Below are 20,843 nucleotides of genomic sequence, written 5' to 3'. Positions count from 1 at the left end.
ATCAACATCATATATCCAATACAAGATTGCAAAACTAGCATGTGAGTTTCAAGTGGTGTGTGACTCATGCCTACAGGAGAATCCAATGGAAAAAAGTATCTACTATATGAAAATTCCAAGACATTCTCAAATGTGACTATGAAATGTCTGATAACCATTTTCTCATTTCACATATAAAAGAAGGTTAAAGCAAGGAGTCACAAGCCCTGCCAAGGCCTCACATATACAAGTCAGGATCAGAATGCAGGTTCAGCTTTGCTGTGAGCCAGCCTTCCAAACAAACTGCTTCAAACTACCACAGTGATGAGTTGTTGGGATTCGTGTGTTTGCTGACACATTATATACTTCCTATAGAGACACATAAAAATTATTTCACCTTTAAAACAATTCGCACATTGTCCCTCTAATTTTGTAGGAAATAAACCACTAGAGGTTTAAAAATTAGGTGTTACAGCTGAAAAACACACCAATGACAGAATGTTGATGGAATGCACAAGAATGAACAATTCATTCCCAGAATTCTTTGAAACTTTTTGTTGTCAAGTAAGACACGCTTCATTCAGTTTGACATATAACAGTGAGTACCAAAAATAAAAGTTAGTGACAGAGGAACTTTTCTTTTACCATGAAATAGTAATAAAAGCCAAAGATGTCTCTATTTTAAACAAATCTAGAAGCCTACATTCCTAATGAATGCTCACATTATTCTTGAAAATCTAACAGGCCAGAAAGGAAAAGTCAACACAGTACAGTGATTGCAAGAAGTCAAAATGTGATTTCCATGCATTTTTAAAAATACAGCTTACAGTAAATGAAACATAAAAGCATTATTTAAACATAAAAAAAAAAAAACCCAACAAATCCCCGAAAACCTAATGGTGCTCGATCAAACTTGCATTTTGACTTTATCTGCAAAGACAGAACATCTGGTGTGCTTCTGGCTAGACRGCTCCTATTCAGAGCAACCACGGCTGAGGCTATCAACCAATTCCTATACTTTCAGAACAAACATGAATGCAAGAGTGAGTAAGCTTATATGCCTACATTAAAAAAAATACAAAAACTCTTCTTAAGTAATTAATTTACAGAGTTCAGATTCTCCAATATTAAGCTAGCATTTTCATGGAACAAACTTTGCCTCTTCTTTTTAAGTAGCCTAAGTCAAGCTGAGAGATTTTAAAACTGGAAAAAAATTCCTTGTCCATACATCAACTGCTAGAAAAATGCTACTAAATCAACTCAACACATTTTTTTATTCACAGCAATTACTATAAATGTTATTTCATCCCTATTGAAGTCAAAGGCTCATTGTACAGGAGCAGCTCTTTTCTTAGTGCTTTGTTGTTTGAAAAAGAATACATAAAAACTATATTAATTTATTAGTAAGCTACTAAAAAATATTAATTTATGTCCTGTGGGAAACATCCTTGAAAAAGTCTATACTAGTATACGTACAATTTGTCCACAGAAATAGAGCTACCACTTCTTAAAATGCAATCAGACCAAAGACTGGCCTTCTTCCCATACATACATTCAAAAGCATTGAAGAACAGACTATTGAAAACAGCTTTTTCAAGTATTTTTCTTGATGCAGGTTGTGAAGATCTCTTTATCTCACTACCTACAAGGACTAGATGCTACAAGGAAAAGAAATACTCCCAAGTTGAGATATTGCATTTAGTGATCAGAGTGATCACTAGTGAATAGAAAATCCACACACTCTTCTGTGTGATGGTAAGAAACAGTGGGAACAATCACAAATAACTCATATACTGTGTGAGCAGATGGSCTAAACTAGCAAACATTTTACCAGTTGTACTGTTTTTTACATTGTAAGGGATAAAACTTACAATAAACTGTGGCTGAGACAATGAATGCTTCCATCCATCATCATGGGCTTCTCTTATTTCAACCATGTGACTGAGCTGAATCAAGTTTATGATACCTTGGCAGGAGATTCCTATGGAAGCTAATATCTAGACAGAGTACATGCAGAATTCATTTATTCCCTATAAAAGCAAAAAATGTTAAAGAATCTCCATTTCACTTCATTGAACCAGACCACAATGAAAAAATTTAAACGGCTTAGGAAATAATTATCAAAAATTTCAGAACTATGCTAGCCTACTAAAACTGTGTTTATTCACAAGAGCAGATCGTGTGCCGAACCTAAATAAGAGAAATCTCACTTTAAGAGCACAAGCTCAAAATCTAATTGAAATCCTCAGTACAAGCTGCAGCTCCTCTCCCCACGCGCTGAACAGGCTTGGCACAGCGTCCAGGCATGGCCGGCTCTCTGCTGGGGGCAGCGTTCTCGGCTGTGAAGGCAGAGCGTGCCCTCTGTCACTCATGGCGAGCAGTCCTGTCCAACTGTCTCTTTTCGACAACTTTATCATCAATCTCTTTATTAACAGCTCTGCTGCAGACTGAGAAYGCAAACAAGGACAGCGCGCATGCCAGATTTCTGGAAGCACACGGCACGAGACACGCACAGGGCACGGTGCGGGGAATAATGCTGGAGCAGAAGACAGCGCAACTCTTTCACGCTGTTTTAAGAAGTATCATATTTATTATGTTTACTTAAAATCAAATTTCTACTCCGGGAGAGGGGCAAGTTGCTTCGCAAACATCAAGGATTGCCCACCCTGCCTCCAGTTTTATCTTTATGCCATTTGAAGGGCCCAATCAATAAAGCATACTAATATTCCATTCAACTTTAACCATTTTATCTGCATTAGGTCAGCGTATTACCCTAACCGAAGCAAGTATCACAAAAATACCCTCAGATGAAATGAAAAGCTTCATATGATGTGCAGACTTCAAACAAGTAAAAATTCATTTAAGTCAGCTTATTCAAGCAATTTACTTCTAAAAATACAAACACAAATAATGAATGCCAGGTTGCAAATAGGAGAGCAAAAAGGGCATTTGCACATGTAAGCTGTCCAGAACCTGTGTGGGCCACAGTCATCATGGGGCAGTTTAAATGCATTGGCTAGTTTCTTAAATAAATAAATGTAGCTTTTCTTACCTCGTAAGCTAGAGCTTTTATCACCTTACATCAATAGTAATTTTCCTCTTTATACTTTCCTATTACTTTCCTGGATTGTGGCCCTTCTTTAGAGACAGTAATTTATTGCAAAACCAAACCTTAATATTATCTACATATACAGTAATTCTTTCTTTTCCCCAGCCATTACTATACCCTTACATTTTTTAAATTCAGTGGAGTCTAAGAGGTAAAAATTCAATACAGCGTGTAGGACATTTGTCATTCTTAGTTTATTTTAAACATTGCACTAGAATAGAGATCATAAAAATACTGAGATAACTAAGATATCCAGACTTATTAAATAGGACCTGTGATCTGGTTAAGTCAGGATGTGGGGAAGGTGGGAAAAAAAAAAGTCACCTAAACACAGCATTCCAGTTAGTACAATAAAAATATACCTCAATTTTATTTTTTAAAAAAGTCCTTAGTTAAAATAGCCAAAACGCAGATGGACTATTCAGCAGTGGTTCACATAATCTTTTTCATTATAAAACATACCCTCTGAAGAATCATATCAAAGTTTGCATTCTTTTGGTGACAGTACTAGCAGATGTTTGATGTTTGCAGATATTTCAAATGATTAGTTTAAACTTTGTAGATGTATCAAACTGCATCTGACTCTACCAACAAACCCAAGATGGTTTGTTTCCATTGAAAACACTGAATTCTACTATGATTATTGAACTAAAACCAGTTTATTAGTGACATTTTTCCAACATAAATATTGGACCTGTAAAAAGAGTGAATCTATGAAGTATTCAGTGCATTGAGACATTTCTGACTGTACCATCAAGACCTGCATAATAAGTGATGAAATAGTGTAAGTTTTGTTCAGCTACAATGATGGCAGAGAGATTAATCATAGCAAAGGTACTTGACTAGTGTTCATAAACTTACACTTCATAAACAGATGATGCAGCATCACTACAACTTGCAAAATAGCTTTTACAGAAATGTATACGACTTCCAAATATCTGTTACGAGGATAAACATATTCTGCTTTCTCAGTAACTATCACAGTAGTTTTTCACGCATTTAAGTAGAGGTTCTGGCTCAAATCAGTATTGTGTGTGTTCTTACTATGCTGAATTACTTTCGGTTATTCTAGATGCTGAAGACCTGTTTTATCTTTTACTGTCCATAAAATTCATTCTCCCAATAAAGTAATTTATTAACAATTGATACTCATTACAACTCAATTACCATATACTTGTAGCTATAAGTTTAAAAAAWTTGTGGTTTAAGAAAATCCCAAAACAGAAAAAAAAACAAAACTAAGAAATGCACTAAGAAGTACATTTAGTAAGAAGTGGCATGCACACACTACCTACAGCAAGGAAGCACAACTTTAGCTACTTTAGCTAGAACTCATCAACTCAAATGTCTCATTCCAATCACTATGTCTAAAGCCATCTGTTAAACCATGGCTTATTAATGTTAATTATTTTGGCTACAACAGTAATTTTCAGCTTCTTGTTTGCAGATCCTTATGAGTCAGTGAACTTAATTCAGGAGGTTGATGACGAGCAGCTCAAAAAAACAAGCTATTGAAACCTATTGCCAGTAGACTGAAAAATATTGAACAGAAATTTGTGTATCTACCAGCAGATTTTTATTGGTCAGAGAAAATAAAAGACAAATTAAAGCCATAAATAACATCATCAGCTGTGATGAAAGGGTGATGTGGTGGGCAGGATATAAAGATGATGAATCTATTTCAAACAAGACAAGCAATTGCATGCTGTGAAAAATATATACAACAGAAAGGTTTATTGTTTTAGGCAGGGCAATTATAATATGGAGACCATAATCATCAGTGGTTTTAGCAGTTAAAGATATTTTAGTCAAAAGGAGACTACTTATTAAAGTTACTCATATCAAGCATTTGGAGGATTGGGCTCATGCTGATACAAAAATCAATMAAGTGATGCACAGCTATTTATGATTTTTACTTATATTTCAGGACACGCTTAAACTATTTGACAAGAAGAGAAATAGTGCCATCTGCTGACATAAGGAATAGGCAGGCACTTTGCAAGGAAAGCCAAAACTCCCAGAGCCAATGTTTTTAAAAAATGAAGTTCAAGCTCTTGCAGAAAATAATGTAGCTCCAAATTGTTTAGACACATTTCTTTTAGTTTTGTCTGCTCCTAAGAATTTTGGATGGAGAGAGAGAATGCATGCCCCCTCAAAATGTTTTGTGTGTTTTTGGCAACTCCGCCCCTCACCAAGACACTGCACAATCCACAAACTTTCCCTTTAATAATGAGAACCCCACATCCTTTTGAGTATTACTTCCGCTTCCTAAAACAAACATAAATGAATGATCTCTAAATGAGCATTGTGTTCTATATGTCMTTCAGGCCATACCATATTTTGCCTTAGCAAGAATTAAGAAAGTAAAATCAATTAAGTACATTCAGAAAAATCAGACAACCGTGGGGATTGTGCTGTTTTTTATTGTGTTTTCAATGGAGAAATACATCATCTGTTTACAAAATAGCTCTTGAAAAATACAAGGAGTACAGATACTATAAAACAAAGCAAACTCCAGTCATGAGACACTACGTACATCATGCGAAAGCAACAGTCTGATCTCCAGGTTATGAAAACTAGAATTAAAAAGTCACTATACAGAAAGGTTCCAAGTTTCCAGCTTGGCAAAACTTGGGTGCAGTTACATGAAACGTTTAATAAAATGAAAAAAAATTTTCCGATGTGTAAACAAAATGACAAGACTAAATTTGTGCCTGGCAATTTCGATCTAAACTCCATAGCTACACAAAATACACAGACAGCTTGTACACTTCAACTGTTAAGATATAACCTTCTTTGGGGGGTGGACGACAGCAGGCTGCACAGGGCAAGGAAAAGAGAAATATTGTATACTAGACATCTTAGACAAATGGCAAAAAAAAAAAAAAAAAAAACCCTTCAGTTACTGCACAGCCTAAGTAAAAGATAAGCTACACTCTGACTTTGGAGAATTAATTTAGAAGGATAAGGGGAAGAGTGTAAGTAATTTAACTTGTAACATGAAAGATGCACGTGTAATAGGATGGAGCACAATGGGAGAAGGGAGTTCRTAAAACATGCTAATCAAAGTATGGGAAGTATGATTTGACATCCCACATATTTCAGACTTAAGTAATAGTAACATGAAGTTTGTTATCTACATCTGGTATTACTGTTGGTATCCCTCATGTTCCTCAAAAACTGCTGTTCTTTGCTGTGAGAGCTTCAGTTCTTTCAAAAGAAAAAGTTGTTACTTTTTTGATAGGACTACAAGAACAAAAAATAGGAGTAAGAGAGCTTACTAGATGTCAAGTGCTTACTAGAAATATGATTTTTAAAAATTTGGTGTTATTCAGTATGTAAAACTACTTGTGATGAACCATCTAAAAATAAAAAGGTTAAAATTCTTAGGGAAAAATCCTTTTGCCTTTATTTAAAATTTGAAGTTTCTTAATGCGTATGGGACCTATATGGAGTGTACAAAAATCATATTTAGTGATTCAAAGGCCATCAAGACAGGAGGTGTATTTCACAGGCACACAATGTTTACCTAAACACTTTAGTCATGGGACAAATTTTGGATCTGTGCCTAGAGGCCACAAGGTATTATGACTAGGTAAGGGGCAGGGGGGAACCCAAATGAGTACATGGCTTGTTTTTATTTTGTATAAATAACTATTGTCCTATACGGTGCATACAAGCTGAAAAAATAATTWAAAAAAACCCCAACATTAAATGCAAAAGCTTTTCCCAARAAATAAAAGGATCAAAAAAGGGAATAAGGAATTCAATTAGCTCAAAAGAAAGTTTATTTACTGTTTGATTGCTGATCTGTATGCACCTTAAAACAATCCTATAAATAAAAGCAGACCTCATCTTAATCATGTCCCACCAATACCAAAATTTCCCAATTTCTTCCTCAACTTGTCTTATGACCCCAAGATTTGACATTACAGACTTACTGCTGCTTGATGGCAGTTGAACTAAATATACTATACACTTTGTTTTCCATGTATAGTATATCATAGAATGTCATCCAATTTGCAGATTACTACTATTGAAGAGATTCTTCAATAAAATGAACGTTTATCAGCTAAAGATCTAAAATTAGTCATACTCCAATAAAAAAGTACATAAAAGTGCATTTAAGGGATTCTTATGCCAGTTTTATCTCAATTTTGAAACAATGCATCAAACAAATTCAATCAGAATGTCAAATATGGCTACAAATAGTGTTCATGTTTTTAAAGGCAGTAATCCTTCGAAATATTTAATGTAACTGTTGCTAACACATTAATTGTACTCCTGGCTTCACATACTAACCTGGACTTCCAATCAAGCGGCGACTTTAGTCCAGAAAGGGAAGTGCACAAAATATACCTAAATCCATTTGCGATTATGTTCTAGTCTTGCACCCTCCGTTCTCCTTTTTTTCTAGCATTAGAAGACAACAGGTTGAGTTGGCAGATACTGTTTATGGACCCCTGAGGTTGTTTTTACCGGTTCAATCTCAATTTTATTGAATTCTTGATAACAGGAATAGGATTTGCAGGGAGAGCAGGGATATCTGAAAGGTCTGTACTGGGTGTTTTCTGAAAAGAAAAGAAGTTTGGTTTTATTTTAACTCTGTAAATATTAAAAGAAAAATATTGTAGCAATTTACATTAACTTTAAAAACAAAGATCTTTAGAAGAGTTTTCAGGACTATATGAAGATAATTASAGGTTACAAATAGAGATGCAGGTATTTCCTTTGCCTACACAGTCTTTACTAAAGAAAATTTGTACAAGAACCTTTGTGTACTTTTCCTTTTTTGACAACTGCAAGAAATCAGCAAGGTCTACAGATAAAGCTGAGCCTACTAATAACCTGTATTATAATACAACATAATATCCACATAATAAGGGTGCTTGATCAGTGACATCTATTATCTGATCTACATGTTTAGTATTTAAAAATGGCTTTTAACAATTCAGTGTTAAGTCTCTGCCCCTTACAGATGAGTGATGAAAAACAGCTCCCAATGCAAACTGTGTCTTCATACACTCACATTCCAGACTATCAGAAAACTCTCTTTACAGTCAAATTTACAACTTTTCATATTGGTTTAAAGCTACATGAAAAAAGGTATGACAAACTCTAAAAATGTACTGTATGAATGCGTTAAGAATTCCACCTTAACAACACCTTTTTCTCACTTGAAAGACTTAAATACCGTTCAGCAAAATTATATATAAAGCAAACAAAAGGAAAACACAGAAAAGAAACACACTCAAGATTCAGTGTGATTCATTCATTTCTCACTTGTCTTACGAGGCTCCAAAGCTGGGGTGTTTTGGTTTTTTTTTTAAAGTATTTTCACTTCCATTGTGGCACATTATTTACCATCCCAATAACCCAGTTATTATGAAATACTTAACAACATTTATCATAAAATGTTTTCTTACTTTATAAATGTTCAATATTTATACAAGCTACAATTGATACATGGGGGAAACTGCATTAAAATGAGCCGTCTTAATTGCTGCTTCATTAAAAAAAAATCAATCAAGTTAACACTGACTGATGCAGTAGCAAAGCACAAAGTAGTCAGGACCCAGGGTAAAATAGCTCTGAACCTCRGATCACCCCTGCCCCAAGTAACCCCCTGGGTCAGTGCTGATCTGCAATTTGATATGTTTCTATTTTCCGCAAGATGGGCAGTATTTTAAACAAAGCCAACTACAACAGCGAAAAATGACAGAAGAGGCTCACCATCCTTTTCTAGTTTCCAGATTACTTTTGCTAAAGTAACAACTACAAAATCTGTAAAAAAGCTACAAAGCTTTATATACCCTCCCCTCAACAACAGATGAAATAAAATTGGTGTACTTACTAAAGGATCAAAAACTTCCCTGAAGCCGTTTAAGAAGTCCATGCAGCACCTACAGTTTTTGCCAATTTTGCTACCTTTATTCACTACTGCTCATACAGTTCGAAATGTCCAGTAAGAAATACCATTAATACTATTGAAACAATTTCAATTATCAACCAACATATTACATAACTGAATTTTTCAAGTGTGCATAAAATGCTTTTTGATAGTGATACTTTAATCAGAAGAGCACTAAGAGAAGCTTGAAAATGCTAGTAAGACACAGATGCATTCTATAAAAGTTGTTATAATATCAGAAACTAAAATTTAAGTGAATGGCACAGAATCCTTACTATTTTCCAAAGGACCTTACACTGCTAACACCAGCTGGCTAAGGAAAAACAAACTTAGAACTATTCTCTTGTATCAAATATTAGAATCTGAAGTTACATTTCAGACATCCTCACCCTCTACCTGGATATCTTTGAGCAGCAGCTATTTAAAGCATGTTTCCTTGTTAAAAAGGATTACTCTGTGATGTGCAAAGCACAAAGGAATAAACTGAGCCCCTTACTTTGAAGGCACAATTCAGAAGAGCGAATCCAGCTTCGGTCAGTTTGTATGGCAAGCCATACATGTTTAGCTACAATGCACATTCAATAAGATCAATGACCATCTAAAACACAAAAATTGTGACAGTAACAACAAGTAGCTTTCCACACAATGGATTTATATTTAAAGTTATACATTTATTTTTAACATGTGGACTCATTTCAGTTTCAATGGTTTCACCACAGCATACACACACATGCATGGAAGTATTGCTTTCAAAAACAGTACCTGAGGAGCTTGCAGAGAAGTTGTCTGAAGAGTTTCTGTTTGAGAATTAACATTCACTTCTGTCTCAATTTGCTCCTGAAAAAAACAAAAGCATCACCAGTTACACCACTCCCAATGAGCTACTTATAKAGTACTCCTAGAATCCAGAACACTTTATATTGTGCACATACAGCAAGACAAAAACGCAAGCATCAGTGTTTGCTGCATTGATACCCTTTCTTTCATAATGCAGGAATCACCACACTGCAGAATGTTTCACTTATTAGGGTTTTGACATCAACACAAGCTGTATCACTTCTCAGTTTTAACTTGTTTAGCCAAGTAACACCTTTTATACAGAATCCTACAGAAAAATACTACATTTCATTCAACTCATTAAAGACAAAAAATGTATTATAAGGAAGATGATGTGAGAAGCTACAGAATTTGTTGAAAATACAACTGCTCTTCCTCAGCTTTTGCCATTCTGCCAGGAAAGTTTTCCTGCTGCTTTAACGGGTTGAATCAGCTTTCTGAATGGATGAGTGTCAGAGACTGAATTTCAGGTACAGCAGTACCTGGGTTACAGGAATAAAGGAGGACAATGGCACATTCTCATTTTAATAAAAACAGCCTGCTAGTTCAAATTTTACCATTTRGTAACCAAACCCTAAAAAAGCCATGCATTTCAATGGAAGAAAATCTCTGTTTATATTAATTTAAGGAATTTAATTCTGCCATTTCCTTCCATAAGTATTAAGGACAAGGACTTGGAGGAGACTGCCAACAAAAACTAACAGGATTACCTATGTCTTTTATAGTGATCTGCATCCAATGGATCTATTTTTGAAGTGAGGATTAAGTGCTTACATGTATTTCTGCCCTCACCTATATTAAGTTCAGAGACATTTCAAGGTGACTGCCTAACAAGATAAAATTCCTCGCTTAAGGGCATTGAAGTTACAAAACAAAGAACTTAAACTAAGTTTAAGCACAAACATAATTTCCAGAGTATCCCAGAGACAACAGAATGTGCCCCATAAGAACTGCAAAAGCCCATGTGGAGACCTGCTATCATTAGGCTAAAGACAGTCTGCCACCCTTTCTGTTCACCACTAAGCAGGAAAAYTGTCTGCCAAATTACAAGATACTGGAGTGGCACGTTGAATCTCTAAAGTCCCCAAAGACTATCCTGCAACTTCACACAAAAATTTCACTGCCACAGAAGATTTACTTACCACCAATTGAATTTTTTTTTATCTAAAAAGTCAACAAGGTCGCTGGCTTTAAGATTCTCAGCCCAACACACAAACTCCTAATAAAATACGTAGGACAGCTGCTCTTTCACTAATTAACATACATCAGGTTTGGGACAMAGGCAAAATATGGCATATTGACACATCTCTGATCTGATTTAACAAACTGAGATATAACTATTTTTTTCACATGCATAATAACATATGAATGACCAGCAAAGAAATAAGTCCTATGCAATTATGGATTTAGGGTCAACTTAGCCTGGCAGCAGGAAATGGACAGCAGTTCATCAATACTGACATAAACATAAAAAAGATACTGTAGCATTTTGATATCTTTACTGGAGATTCTGTATGTAGACACACTCTTAGTCACTGCTAGAGAGAAACACAGTAATCCTCACAAGAAAGAGTCCAAATTAATATACAAAATTATATAGTCTAGGCACAGATACCTTTGTTTCCATTTTTTCATGTTCATTCAAATCTATACAGCTAGTATCTTCACTTATTTCATCCTGCTGAAAAGCAAACACAGAAACTATCAAGAATCATAAAAACATATTTTTAAAAAATCAACAAGAAAAGAAGGTCACTGCTTTTGAGGACAGAACTAGTTGTAAGACWTAGAATGTTATAGGCTTACTAAACTAATTACTTTTAAGACAAGAATTTAGATTCTAAGCATTTGTGCTAATGAAGTATATGTGTCACGTGATGAATATCAACAAAATAAAAAATACTAACACCTTGGCAAGCTGAAAACATCAAGCAGCAATGCAATCAGATTAAGAAATATCTGAAACTTGGAACATGAGAATCAGCACTCTGGGTGAAATGAATATTCAAAGTTTTGAACATTGCTATGGTATGATCTCAAAATCTCAAATACCTCTTCAATTTTAATTTTCTTAGGAGATTCTTCTTTATGGGGAGAAGATGTCCTTTTCACTGCTGCGACAGGGCTAGGCATTTTTGTTGCAACATTTCCTGAACTTCTTGGTGATGGATTTAATAGATACGATGAGGGAACAATTCTAGAGATGGTAGGCTTTGGTGGTGGAGAAATGGCTGGTTGTGTGGCAGTTTGAGGAATGCTTTCATTTGAAGTACCTATGGACAAATAATTTAAAGATCTTCAACAAGAGGAGTTGACACAATCATTTCAGTTCAATCACCGGTATTTTTGATCTCTAATCAAAACCCCTGACATCAAGCAGGCATCAAGGAAGTGGTACAGTTAATGGTATAAGCATCATGTTTGGAACAGCAGGTGTGCTACACTGCAGAGTTTAGTTTCAAGCTCCTTAGTAAGCTTGAGTGCACCCTCAGCAAGTTCCCTGACGACACCAAGCTGTGTGATGCAGTCGACACACTGGAGGGAAAGGATGCCATCCAGAGGAACCTGGACAGGCTGCAGAGGTGGTCAATGCAAACCCCATGAAGTTCAATAAAGTCAGTGCAAGGTCCTGTGCCTGGGTTGTGGCARTCCCAGCACACCCACAGGCTGGGCACAGAAGTGACTGAGAGCAGCCCCGGGGAGAAAGACTTGGGGGTGATGGTTGATGAAAAACTCAACATGAGCTGGCAAATGCGCTCACTGGGCGCATTTCAACCCAGAAAGCCAAACGCGTCCTGGGCTGCATCCAAAGGACTGTGGGCAGCAGGTTGAGAGAGGGGGTTCTCTCCCTCTACTCTGCTCTTGTGAGACCCCACCTGGAGTGCTGTGTACAGTTCTGGTGTTCCCAATATAAGAAGGACATGGAACTGTTGGAGCAAGTCCAGAGGAGGCCAGGAAGTTGATAAGAGGACTGGAGCACCTCCCCTACAAAGACAGGCTGAGGAAGCTGGGGCTGGTCAGCCTGGAGAAGAGAAGGTTGCATGGAGAACTCACAGCAACCTTCCAGTGTCTGAAGGGGGACTACAGGGAAGCCAAAGAGGAGTCCTTTGTCAGGAACTGTAGTGACACGACAAAGAATATTGGGTACRAACTGAAAGGGGATGTTTAGGTCAGATATTAGGAAGAAATTCTTTACTGAGAGGGTGGGGTGACTCTGGAACAGGTTGTCCAGGATGTCCCAAACTCTGTCAATGTTCAAAGCCAGGTCAGCTAAGGCCTTGAACAAACTGGTCTGGTGGGAGGTGTCCCTGCCCATGACAGGAGGGGTTGGGATTAGATGATCTTTGAGGTCCATTCTAAGCCCTTAACAGTCTATGATTCTGAGAAAGAATACCTGTATCAGACACAGGGTAGCCATGGCAATGACACTCTGCTTAGCCTAATTAACCCTGCTTAAAGCAGGCTATAKGAGCCCAGGCAGAGCTCTGTACTAATACAGCTGTATTATTTGTGGTACCTGAAGAAGTTCTGTTGCTTCTGTACTCAGATATATAAGCATTGCCAAGACTGCCTTAAATCAAATCCAAGAGCTATCTGATACTCCCTTAATCACTCAAAAATGAAGTTTAATCACTTCTCAGGCTTAGATTACATAATGAAAAATATGAAGTCATCACAGAGCATCAAATAAAGAATTGATATTATATACATCATTTTAAAAATGCTCCATATGACAAAGCTCTATCTCATCAATTGCCTACCTCAAACCAATAAGCGCACATAGGGAGATGCTCCAGGATGAGAAAAAATACATTGAGGAAATTTTTCATTAACAACTATCAGGTGCTTAATACTTTGATTAACCAAAATATAAGAATGAACAACTTCTGATATGCTTCCAACTCCAAAAACCAGCCACGCCATTTAAGCTCCATTTAGTGCTCATGGACAAACTTACTCACATTGATGCACCTGTGACACGATAAAAATCAGAGAGAAGTATGACTAAACCATGCCACACGTCAAGACTGAAATGAGAGATTTCATTTTGAAAGGCTAACCAATTGCTCCCCTTTTCTATTTCTGACTTGCTCCTTGTACACAGCTAAAGCTCCATTCACAAAGAAGAGTAGCTGACTAAGAGAATGTTTTCACCAGATGCTTTTATTCTTTGACTAAAGAGTCAATTTTAAAAATAATTTTTAAGTAGTGTACTTTTTCTTGCAGAAAATGGAGGATAAAGTCAGCACACACAATAGGACATATCTGAACAGACATCAGTAAGGAACATGTGGTTCTGCTTACATCTCAGTCTTTTTCATTTCTAGAATCAATTTCATGAAGCACAAGGAGTGGAAACATGGAAACACAGACTACARACAGTACAGAACCATCCTGAGGTTAACTACAAAATAAATTAAAAATAAATATAAAAATTGTTCTTCCAGCTTTAGGTAGCTTTTCCCTCATTTAGCCAACCAAACTACAGACCTGCATTAGGTCATTGGAACACTACTGCTATTGTGAACAGCAAATATAAATCCCTAAGAATAAAAGAAATAAACATTACAGCACAAATATTCCTCTAAGATTTTCTGAATCTTAATTAAATTATTGAACTATGTGTATCAAGGAGAACACATTACAGCATGTGTTAAATAAAGACTAAAAGACTCAAACTGGAAGAAAAACTGCCTTATAAAACATTACCAAAAATTCAACAGAAACAATATGCTATGCCATTTTCCTTACCCCCTGAGCTTTCACTGGAATTTATTTGTGGCACAGTGACTTCAGAAGCCTGTGTGTTGGTCACAGATGCTGCTGTTACAGCTGGCGCAGGACTGCTTCTGCTAAAAAGAGAAAAATTATGAAATGCTGAAGACATGGTGCTACATAATCTGCCTTTCATCACATCGTATGTGTGACTGGTAACTATACCTGGTATTTTATCTACATTACAGAGCAGAACTTATGTCAGTAAAAAGGTAAAAATGAGCACTGGCAATCTACTATCAAACTCAAGAAATGAAAGCGATTTCAAATATTCAACTTACATCATTCAATGTCAGTTTTGAGACCATGAAAATATTGTATTTAAAAGACAAGCAAAAATTAAGGGAGTGTCCACCCCAATAAGGTGCAGGGGAAAATATAGCAACTGTTCACTGAAGGATGAAACAAAACCAGTGTAGGACTGGAACAGAAAGTTTTTCCAATCTACACACACTGTTACAACAATCGTCAGTGCAAAATCATCCCAAGCAAAGGTTTGGGATGATCAAGTGATCACAAAAATGTTCCCTTTTTTTTTTCATCCTCCAAAAACTGGGTAGCAGTATATGCCTAAAACCAACACAGGGCCATTTCCACTTCACCTGTGACATTCTARGTATCACAGACATATTTCAATAGCACAGTCAGTGGCATCAACTGTAGTTAACCATTTACCAAGGAAGACTAACTAAAAGATTTGTCAAAAGGACTAAGTCAAGTATTTCATCCTAAACAACTTCCCATAATATATGTGCAGGACTGCAGAATTGTAGGAGGTTGGTGATAAATTCTATCTGTATCAAAGAGATGAACATGTAAATCTCAAAAGACAAGAATAAACTCATCTATTGGGGCAAACCAATATTAAGGTAGGGAAACACTACAGATAGTTAGTATTAAGAAAATATTAATAGGCACACTTCAAAAATACAATGGGAGATTATATCCCTAAGATTAATTTGTGTAGGTATCATCAGTGACAGCAGCAGCACTACTGATTTCACAGAACCCAAATCTAAACCTCTCTATTGTCTCACACTGAGATCATAGAATCCAACACAAATCCACAAAACTCATAGAATACTTCCTCACCCTCACAACTGCCTTCTCATTACTTCTCATAGCCTCCAATTGCAGCATCTAATTTTTTGCATCATCACATTCTACGCATTTTTACCCAACTTTATAATTCCTCACCTCAAGTCCAATGCCACCCTCCCTATCCCCCAAATTTAGCTCTAGTGCTCCATCTGGAAATAAGAGTGTCTACAATCTCCATCCAGTTTGGAACATTCCTACCTTGGTAACGGTGGCATTTCATGTGTGCAGTATCTGCCATGTGTTTAACACAAGTAACTCAGGAAGAGAGAAGAGCAACAAGACTAAAAGTCTTCATTACCCCTGAGAACTTCCGGAACTGTTCAACGGACTCGTCTTCATAGCACTGGTAGGCGAAGGCACAGACGTGCTGTTATCACTGTCCATAGACAAGTCGAGGCTGCTGTCATTCAGAGCTGTCAACCTGATCCCTTCTGTCGAGTGCTGCAAGCCACAAGGCAAACGAAAATTCTGTTAGTTTAATTAAAGGTATAAAAATCAACAGAGATTCAAGTTATTTCAAAATGCAAACTTAAATGTACAGTTTTCAAATCCTTTTACATGTAAATAATCCACTGTTCTCTCACCACTAGCATTTACATTTTCGTGTTCCTGAATCTGGTACGATTTGTCTGAACCAATCACATTCAAAAACTGTTACTGTATTTAATGATTATATTTCCAGCTTTGTTTCAAATTTCTTTTATTTTCTGGACTTATACATAATTTCATAAACTTTAAAGTAACTGATGTCCATCAAAACATAAAGTGATATACATAAAAAGAATTCAAAGAGGATGCGAACTTAGTCCATGGACAAAAAAAACCTTTTCTGACATAGTTCTATTAACTTAAAGAGATGTATTATCTATTATTTACATTGTTCTCTGAAAACAGGTCTACACCTGGTGTCAATAAAGACTTCCTACTTTTAAAACAGCATTCAGTATAAAACAGCTATAGAAATAAAGCATGTTAATCAGCTACACTTAGAATATGTAACAGTGGTTTAGCTATTAAAAAACCCAAGCAAACCTCTATTGCTCTCAGATTCAGTTAATACAAAGCAGAAGGGATTTTGAAACAGACTGAATCGTTCAATTCAAAGTCCCATTCCCTCTTCCTGACTCTAGTAAAATTAATAATCCAATGCAGCAATAATTAAAAACTAATGCTACCATTCTCATAAATTGGCCACACAAATGAACTATTCAGCCAAACCTGAAGATATTCTTTGTTGATGTTCTGAGAAATCTAGTATTGTATTTAGTGCACCTAATAATGCTACTGCAGTCAAATTAGATGATATTGCAGGTAAAATTAAGATTTCAAAATGTGATTTTAATTCTTTGATTAGTGAACATAAAAACCTGAGGAATCATTTCTCAGTGACATTTTCATTGCTCTCAAATACTGGTGAAGTTTACCTTTTTCTTTTTCTGAAGCACGTGATTAGGTAGCAGTTGGTGAAGTTGCCTACGTTTCACATGCCTTGCAGCAATCTTCATATCCATCTCAAACATCTTGCTGTTTATTGCTTGCCTATAAACTATATAATTAAGAGTAACATTAAGACATACTGAAGCATTTTGCAAAGTCCACTTACTTGCCCAGGCAGAAACAATTTGCATTTCAGAGCATTTATTACCCTCAAGAACAAGAATAATGTTTCCTTGTTCTGGAGGAAGAAAGAGAACTGCCCACCATGCCAGCACTGACTGTACAAACACAAACATTAGTTTGGAAATAGGTGACCTGTTTTTCAAGAAAAACGTCTTGCAAGCACAGAGCCTTCTACATTTTTAACAAGTTTTAACTGTAAGAGCTCTGAAGCAAGCTTTCATTTCATCTCAAAGGGACTAAGATAGAAATAAAATTCCCTGGTAAGAATTACAGTATATACATAAAATTATTTTATTCACAGGTGACTTTATTTATGCAGCTCATACAACAAATGTACTTTAATTCAGGAGATAAGTGCTCATGTGCCACCTGTATTAAAATTACTCTGGCAACTGAACACCAGTACGTTTTTATAAAAAAAGTAATTTATCTTAGGGGTTTTTCTGTTTTGTTGGGCTTTTTTCTTGTTTTTTGTTGTTTTTTTTAAATTTTGCACAGCTGTTTTGGCAGGTTTATTTCATTTTTGTCTATCATAGACTTATTACTCTTCAGCTCAGAACATCTGCTTCTAGTAAGTCAACATGGTAAGCACTAGCACAAGAACTACGCTGGAGTCCAGGATCCTGGGCTCAAGTAAAGGCAGGTGAAAATGAAAATCTTGCTCTTTCACACTGTCTCCACAAAGTTGAACAAAAGCTGGGGCAAATCTGTATAAAAATGGTTCTTGTAGATCTATAAATACAAAACCTCAAGAGGTATCTCCCCTATTCACTGTCTRCTCTATAAACATTATGGAAACCCACTGAATAGGCTGTGAACATGTAATTAAAAGAGCTCAATGAATACTGAGTATTAAAGAAAGTACTATACTACTTCTCGATATTGAAGAAGTTCATAAAGCCTCTTTGTAAAAAATTATTACAGCTAAGGTAGAAGCATGCTCAACAAAACCAGACATGGTTAAAGCATTCCATATTTCTGACATTAGGTCTTATCAAGGTATCCACAAATGAAAAATTAGATCACTTTTCATGTCTCTCTTCCTCCCCTTGCTCCCACTAAAAAGCAAGAGATTCTTTATTTCATCCTGGAAAATACTGACAAAATCTTAGGATCTATTCCAAAAGACAGGGCAAAGAAGTCTTTAGGATGGATTAAAAGCAATGAAGAGAGGCCAACATTACTTTCAGATTATCAAAAACCCACAATACACAGAAATTGTTTACTAGATTGTTACTTGTGGAAGCATAATCACAAATCAAAAACTCTGCATCACAGTTTATAAGGCTCTTGATGAAATGCTACTCCACTTACAAGAGGGTATTTTAGACAGACTTCAGGAATTCAGTGCAAATAAATCAAATCCAAAATCATAAGTGCAAGTTTTAGTCTTTTCATATCAAAAATCTCTGACAAATATACTATTGAAATATCTGTTTAGAAACAATAAAAGACCTGAGAAACTGTAACTTCTGAATTCCTTCACTCCTTCAAAGCAGCAGCCAAGGTATTGTCTTTTCTAAATTCTCAAAAATTAGAATGATGTTCCTATAGTTTCTCCTTCACCACTAATAATTACAAGAAATATTACACATCTCAAAAAAGAGATGCCCCTCTGCAGCTATATACAACAATAAAGAACTCTGAAACYTTGGCATGATTTATAAATATACCTATATATTTATTGCATTCACAGATGTGGTGGAGGAGGGTCAAGTTGTCCAATACCCCCACTTCCTCAGATTTACTGAGTCTTAGAAATCCAGAAACCAGGGCTGCATTAGCCAACACTTGAACCTATTTCCTTCAACTCTAAACACAGAATACTTCAGCCTTAACTGTTGTTTAAAATAAAAAATTCCAAATTCATTACATAAATCTGTGAAAGCTACTGTGCCTGACACTCTGGAGTCACACTTCCTAGCTGTTACCAATTCTTTGCTTACAAATTTCTTATATATGTACTAAGTTATTTTTGTGAATAAAAAGTAAAYATCAGAAAGTCAAAAAGCTCTCTGAGTGTCGGACATGAAAGTTGAAGTTACTGAATCAATTATCTAGTATGCAACACCAGGGAATAAAAGACATTTTGTTAACCCACTGATAAATTTAGCTTCACCAAGTAACAAAAATATTTAAACTATATTCAAATTTTTTGAGGTTAAGCTTGCTAGTTTGCATACGATAACTAATTCATCTGTTTAGTAAAGATTACAAAATAATATACCACACTTTTTATGAGATCTGCAAAATGTGTGTATAATTTTTATCACTTTTAATGAGAACAAGCTGAAAGTGATTAGTCTGAAGCACTTAGAAGCATTAAAACTGATTGAAAACGTGTTTCATTAAATAAAACTCTTAACTCCTTAGCTGAATCCCTCTATTTGGTGCAGATAGAATTCTACTGTTATGGGCATTATGAATAAAGACCATATTTTGAACAAAGACAGTAAGTTCAACAAGTTTAKTAATACAAGAACACCTAGAAAACAAAACTCACCTGTATCTGTAAAAGACTGAATGTCGTAGGTAAGATCAACACTTAAATTTTCAGAGTTTTCAGTTTTCTTAAACACCAACCCAATCACCCACATTGTACGGTATTCTTCCCTGGAAAATTTTATGTAAAACAGTCATGTAATACTGGCAAAATTAAACAACTTACTAAGTTATTTGCTGCAACAGACAACAACTGTATGTTTTAGCTCCAGTAGTAATGGCAAACTAGACACAGAAAGGCAAAAACCAAAGTTTCAGTTAAAAGCCTCTCTTTGACAGCTCTCCTGCACACAGGAAGGTGAAAGACTGTCCTGTCTATACACTGGGAACACCTTTCCTGGAAGTGCTGCCTGCATCATGTCCTCTTAAATATGATCTACTTGGAGCCCCTGATTATGCAGGTAGTTATAGCTATATTCACAGACTACAATGGTGCAGAAGAGGTACTGCCTGYTTTTATTCAATTTTACTTGGAACATACATGTAACAAGTACATAACCTTCAAAAAAAAAAAAAAAAAGTAGCACCATACTGCACTTGAAGCAGTTAATGCGTGGAAAAGGCTCTGTGCAAGGCTAACAAGGCCTTTCATGTACCCCAGTAAAAACAAATCTCTCCCCCATTCTCACACTTCATACAAAAATATGATTCCTTACAAATCAATTACAATGCCATCTAGAAATAAAGTTTAACAAAATTTGCATCCCCCACACCTGCAATCTGAGTGGGGGAAGGAATGGCAGACGGATGAAGTCACAAAACATTTAAAACCCTCAACAATCAGAAACACTTCATATTCTCTCCACTCTTTCCAAAACCTGACAAATTCTAATAGTAATTATGATTTCATTGATATTCATCCCAGCTGCTAAATTTCGTAACATTAAATGAACTTAAGTCAGTCAAGAGCTCTGTACTACAGTGCTTCATGTTCTCCCAGATTCTCAGTGCTTCCTCACAATTAAAATAGCATCAACTAAATAGCAGTAACTTACACAGCTTGGCAAG

At 35.9% G+C, this 20,843-nt stretch overlaps 1 protein-coding gene across 4 annotated transcripts in view; it reads right to left on the bottom strand.

Annotated features, from left to right (window-relative positions):
- Window positions 1-5,495: 5,495 nt before the first annotated feature.
- PAPOLA (poly(A) polymerase alpha) overlaps window positions 5,496-20,843 on the bottom strand; it is a 43,159-nt gene continuing 27,811 nt past the window's right edge. The window contains exons 15-22 of one of the 4 annotated variants that reach the window (XM_057371899.1): window positions 19,837-19,946; window positions 17,138-17,259; window positions 16,012-16,154; window positions 14,589-14,689; window positions 11,889-12,109; window positions 11,452-11,514; window positions 9,762-9,836; window positions 5,496-7,659 (exon numbers count right to left, since the gene is read on the bottom strand). In XM_057371899.1, coding sequence (XP_057227882.1) covers window positions 7,564-7,659; window positions 9,762-9,836; window positions 11,452-11,514; window positions 11,889-12,109; window positions 14,589-14,689; window positions 16,012-16,154; window positions 17,138-17,259; window positions 19,837-19,946 — 931 coding nt within the window. In that variant the 3' untranslated portion in view covers window positions 5,496-7,563. Of the gene's footprint in view, window positions 7,660-9,761; window positions 9,837-11,451; window positions 11,518-11,888; window positions 12,110-14,588; window positions 14,690-16,011; window positions 16,155-17,137; window positions 17,260-19,836; window positions 19,947-20,843 lie in introns of all 4 variants that reach the window. The other 3 variants (XM_057371901.1, XM_057371898.1, XM_057371900.1) reach the window with 3 other exon arrangements.

This window comes from Malurus melanocephalus, unplaced genomic scaffold (assembly GCF_030028575.1).
Source record: "Malurus melanocephalus ecotype Western Australia unplaced genomic scaffold, MMel_1.1 scaffold_161, whole genome shotgun sequence".
NCBI classification, from domain to species: Eukaryota; Metazoa; Chordata; class Aves; order Passeriformes; family Maluridae; genus Malurus; species Malurus melanocephalus.
Note: the sequence above shows the minus strand (reverse complement) of the source record. Positions and strands in the feature narration are given on the sequence as shown.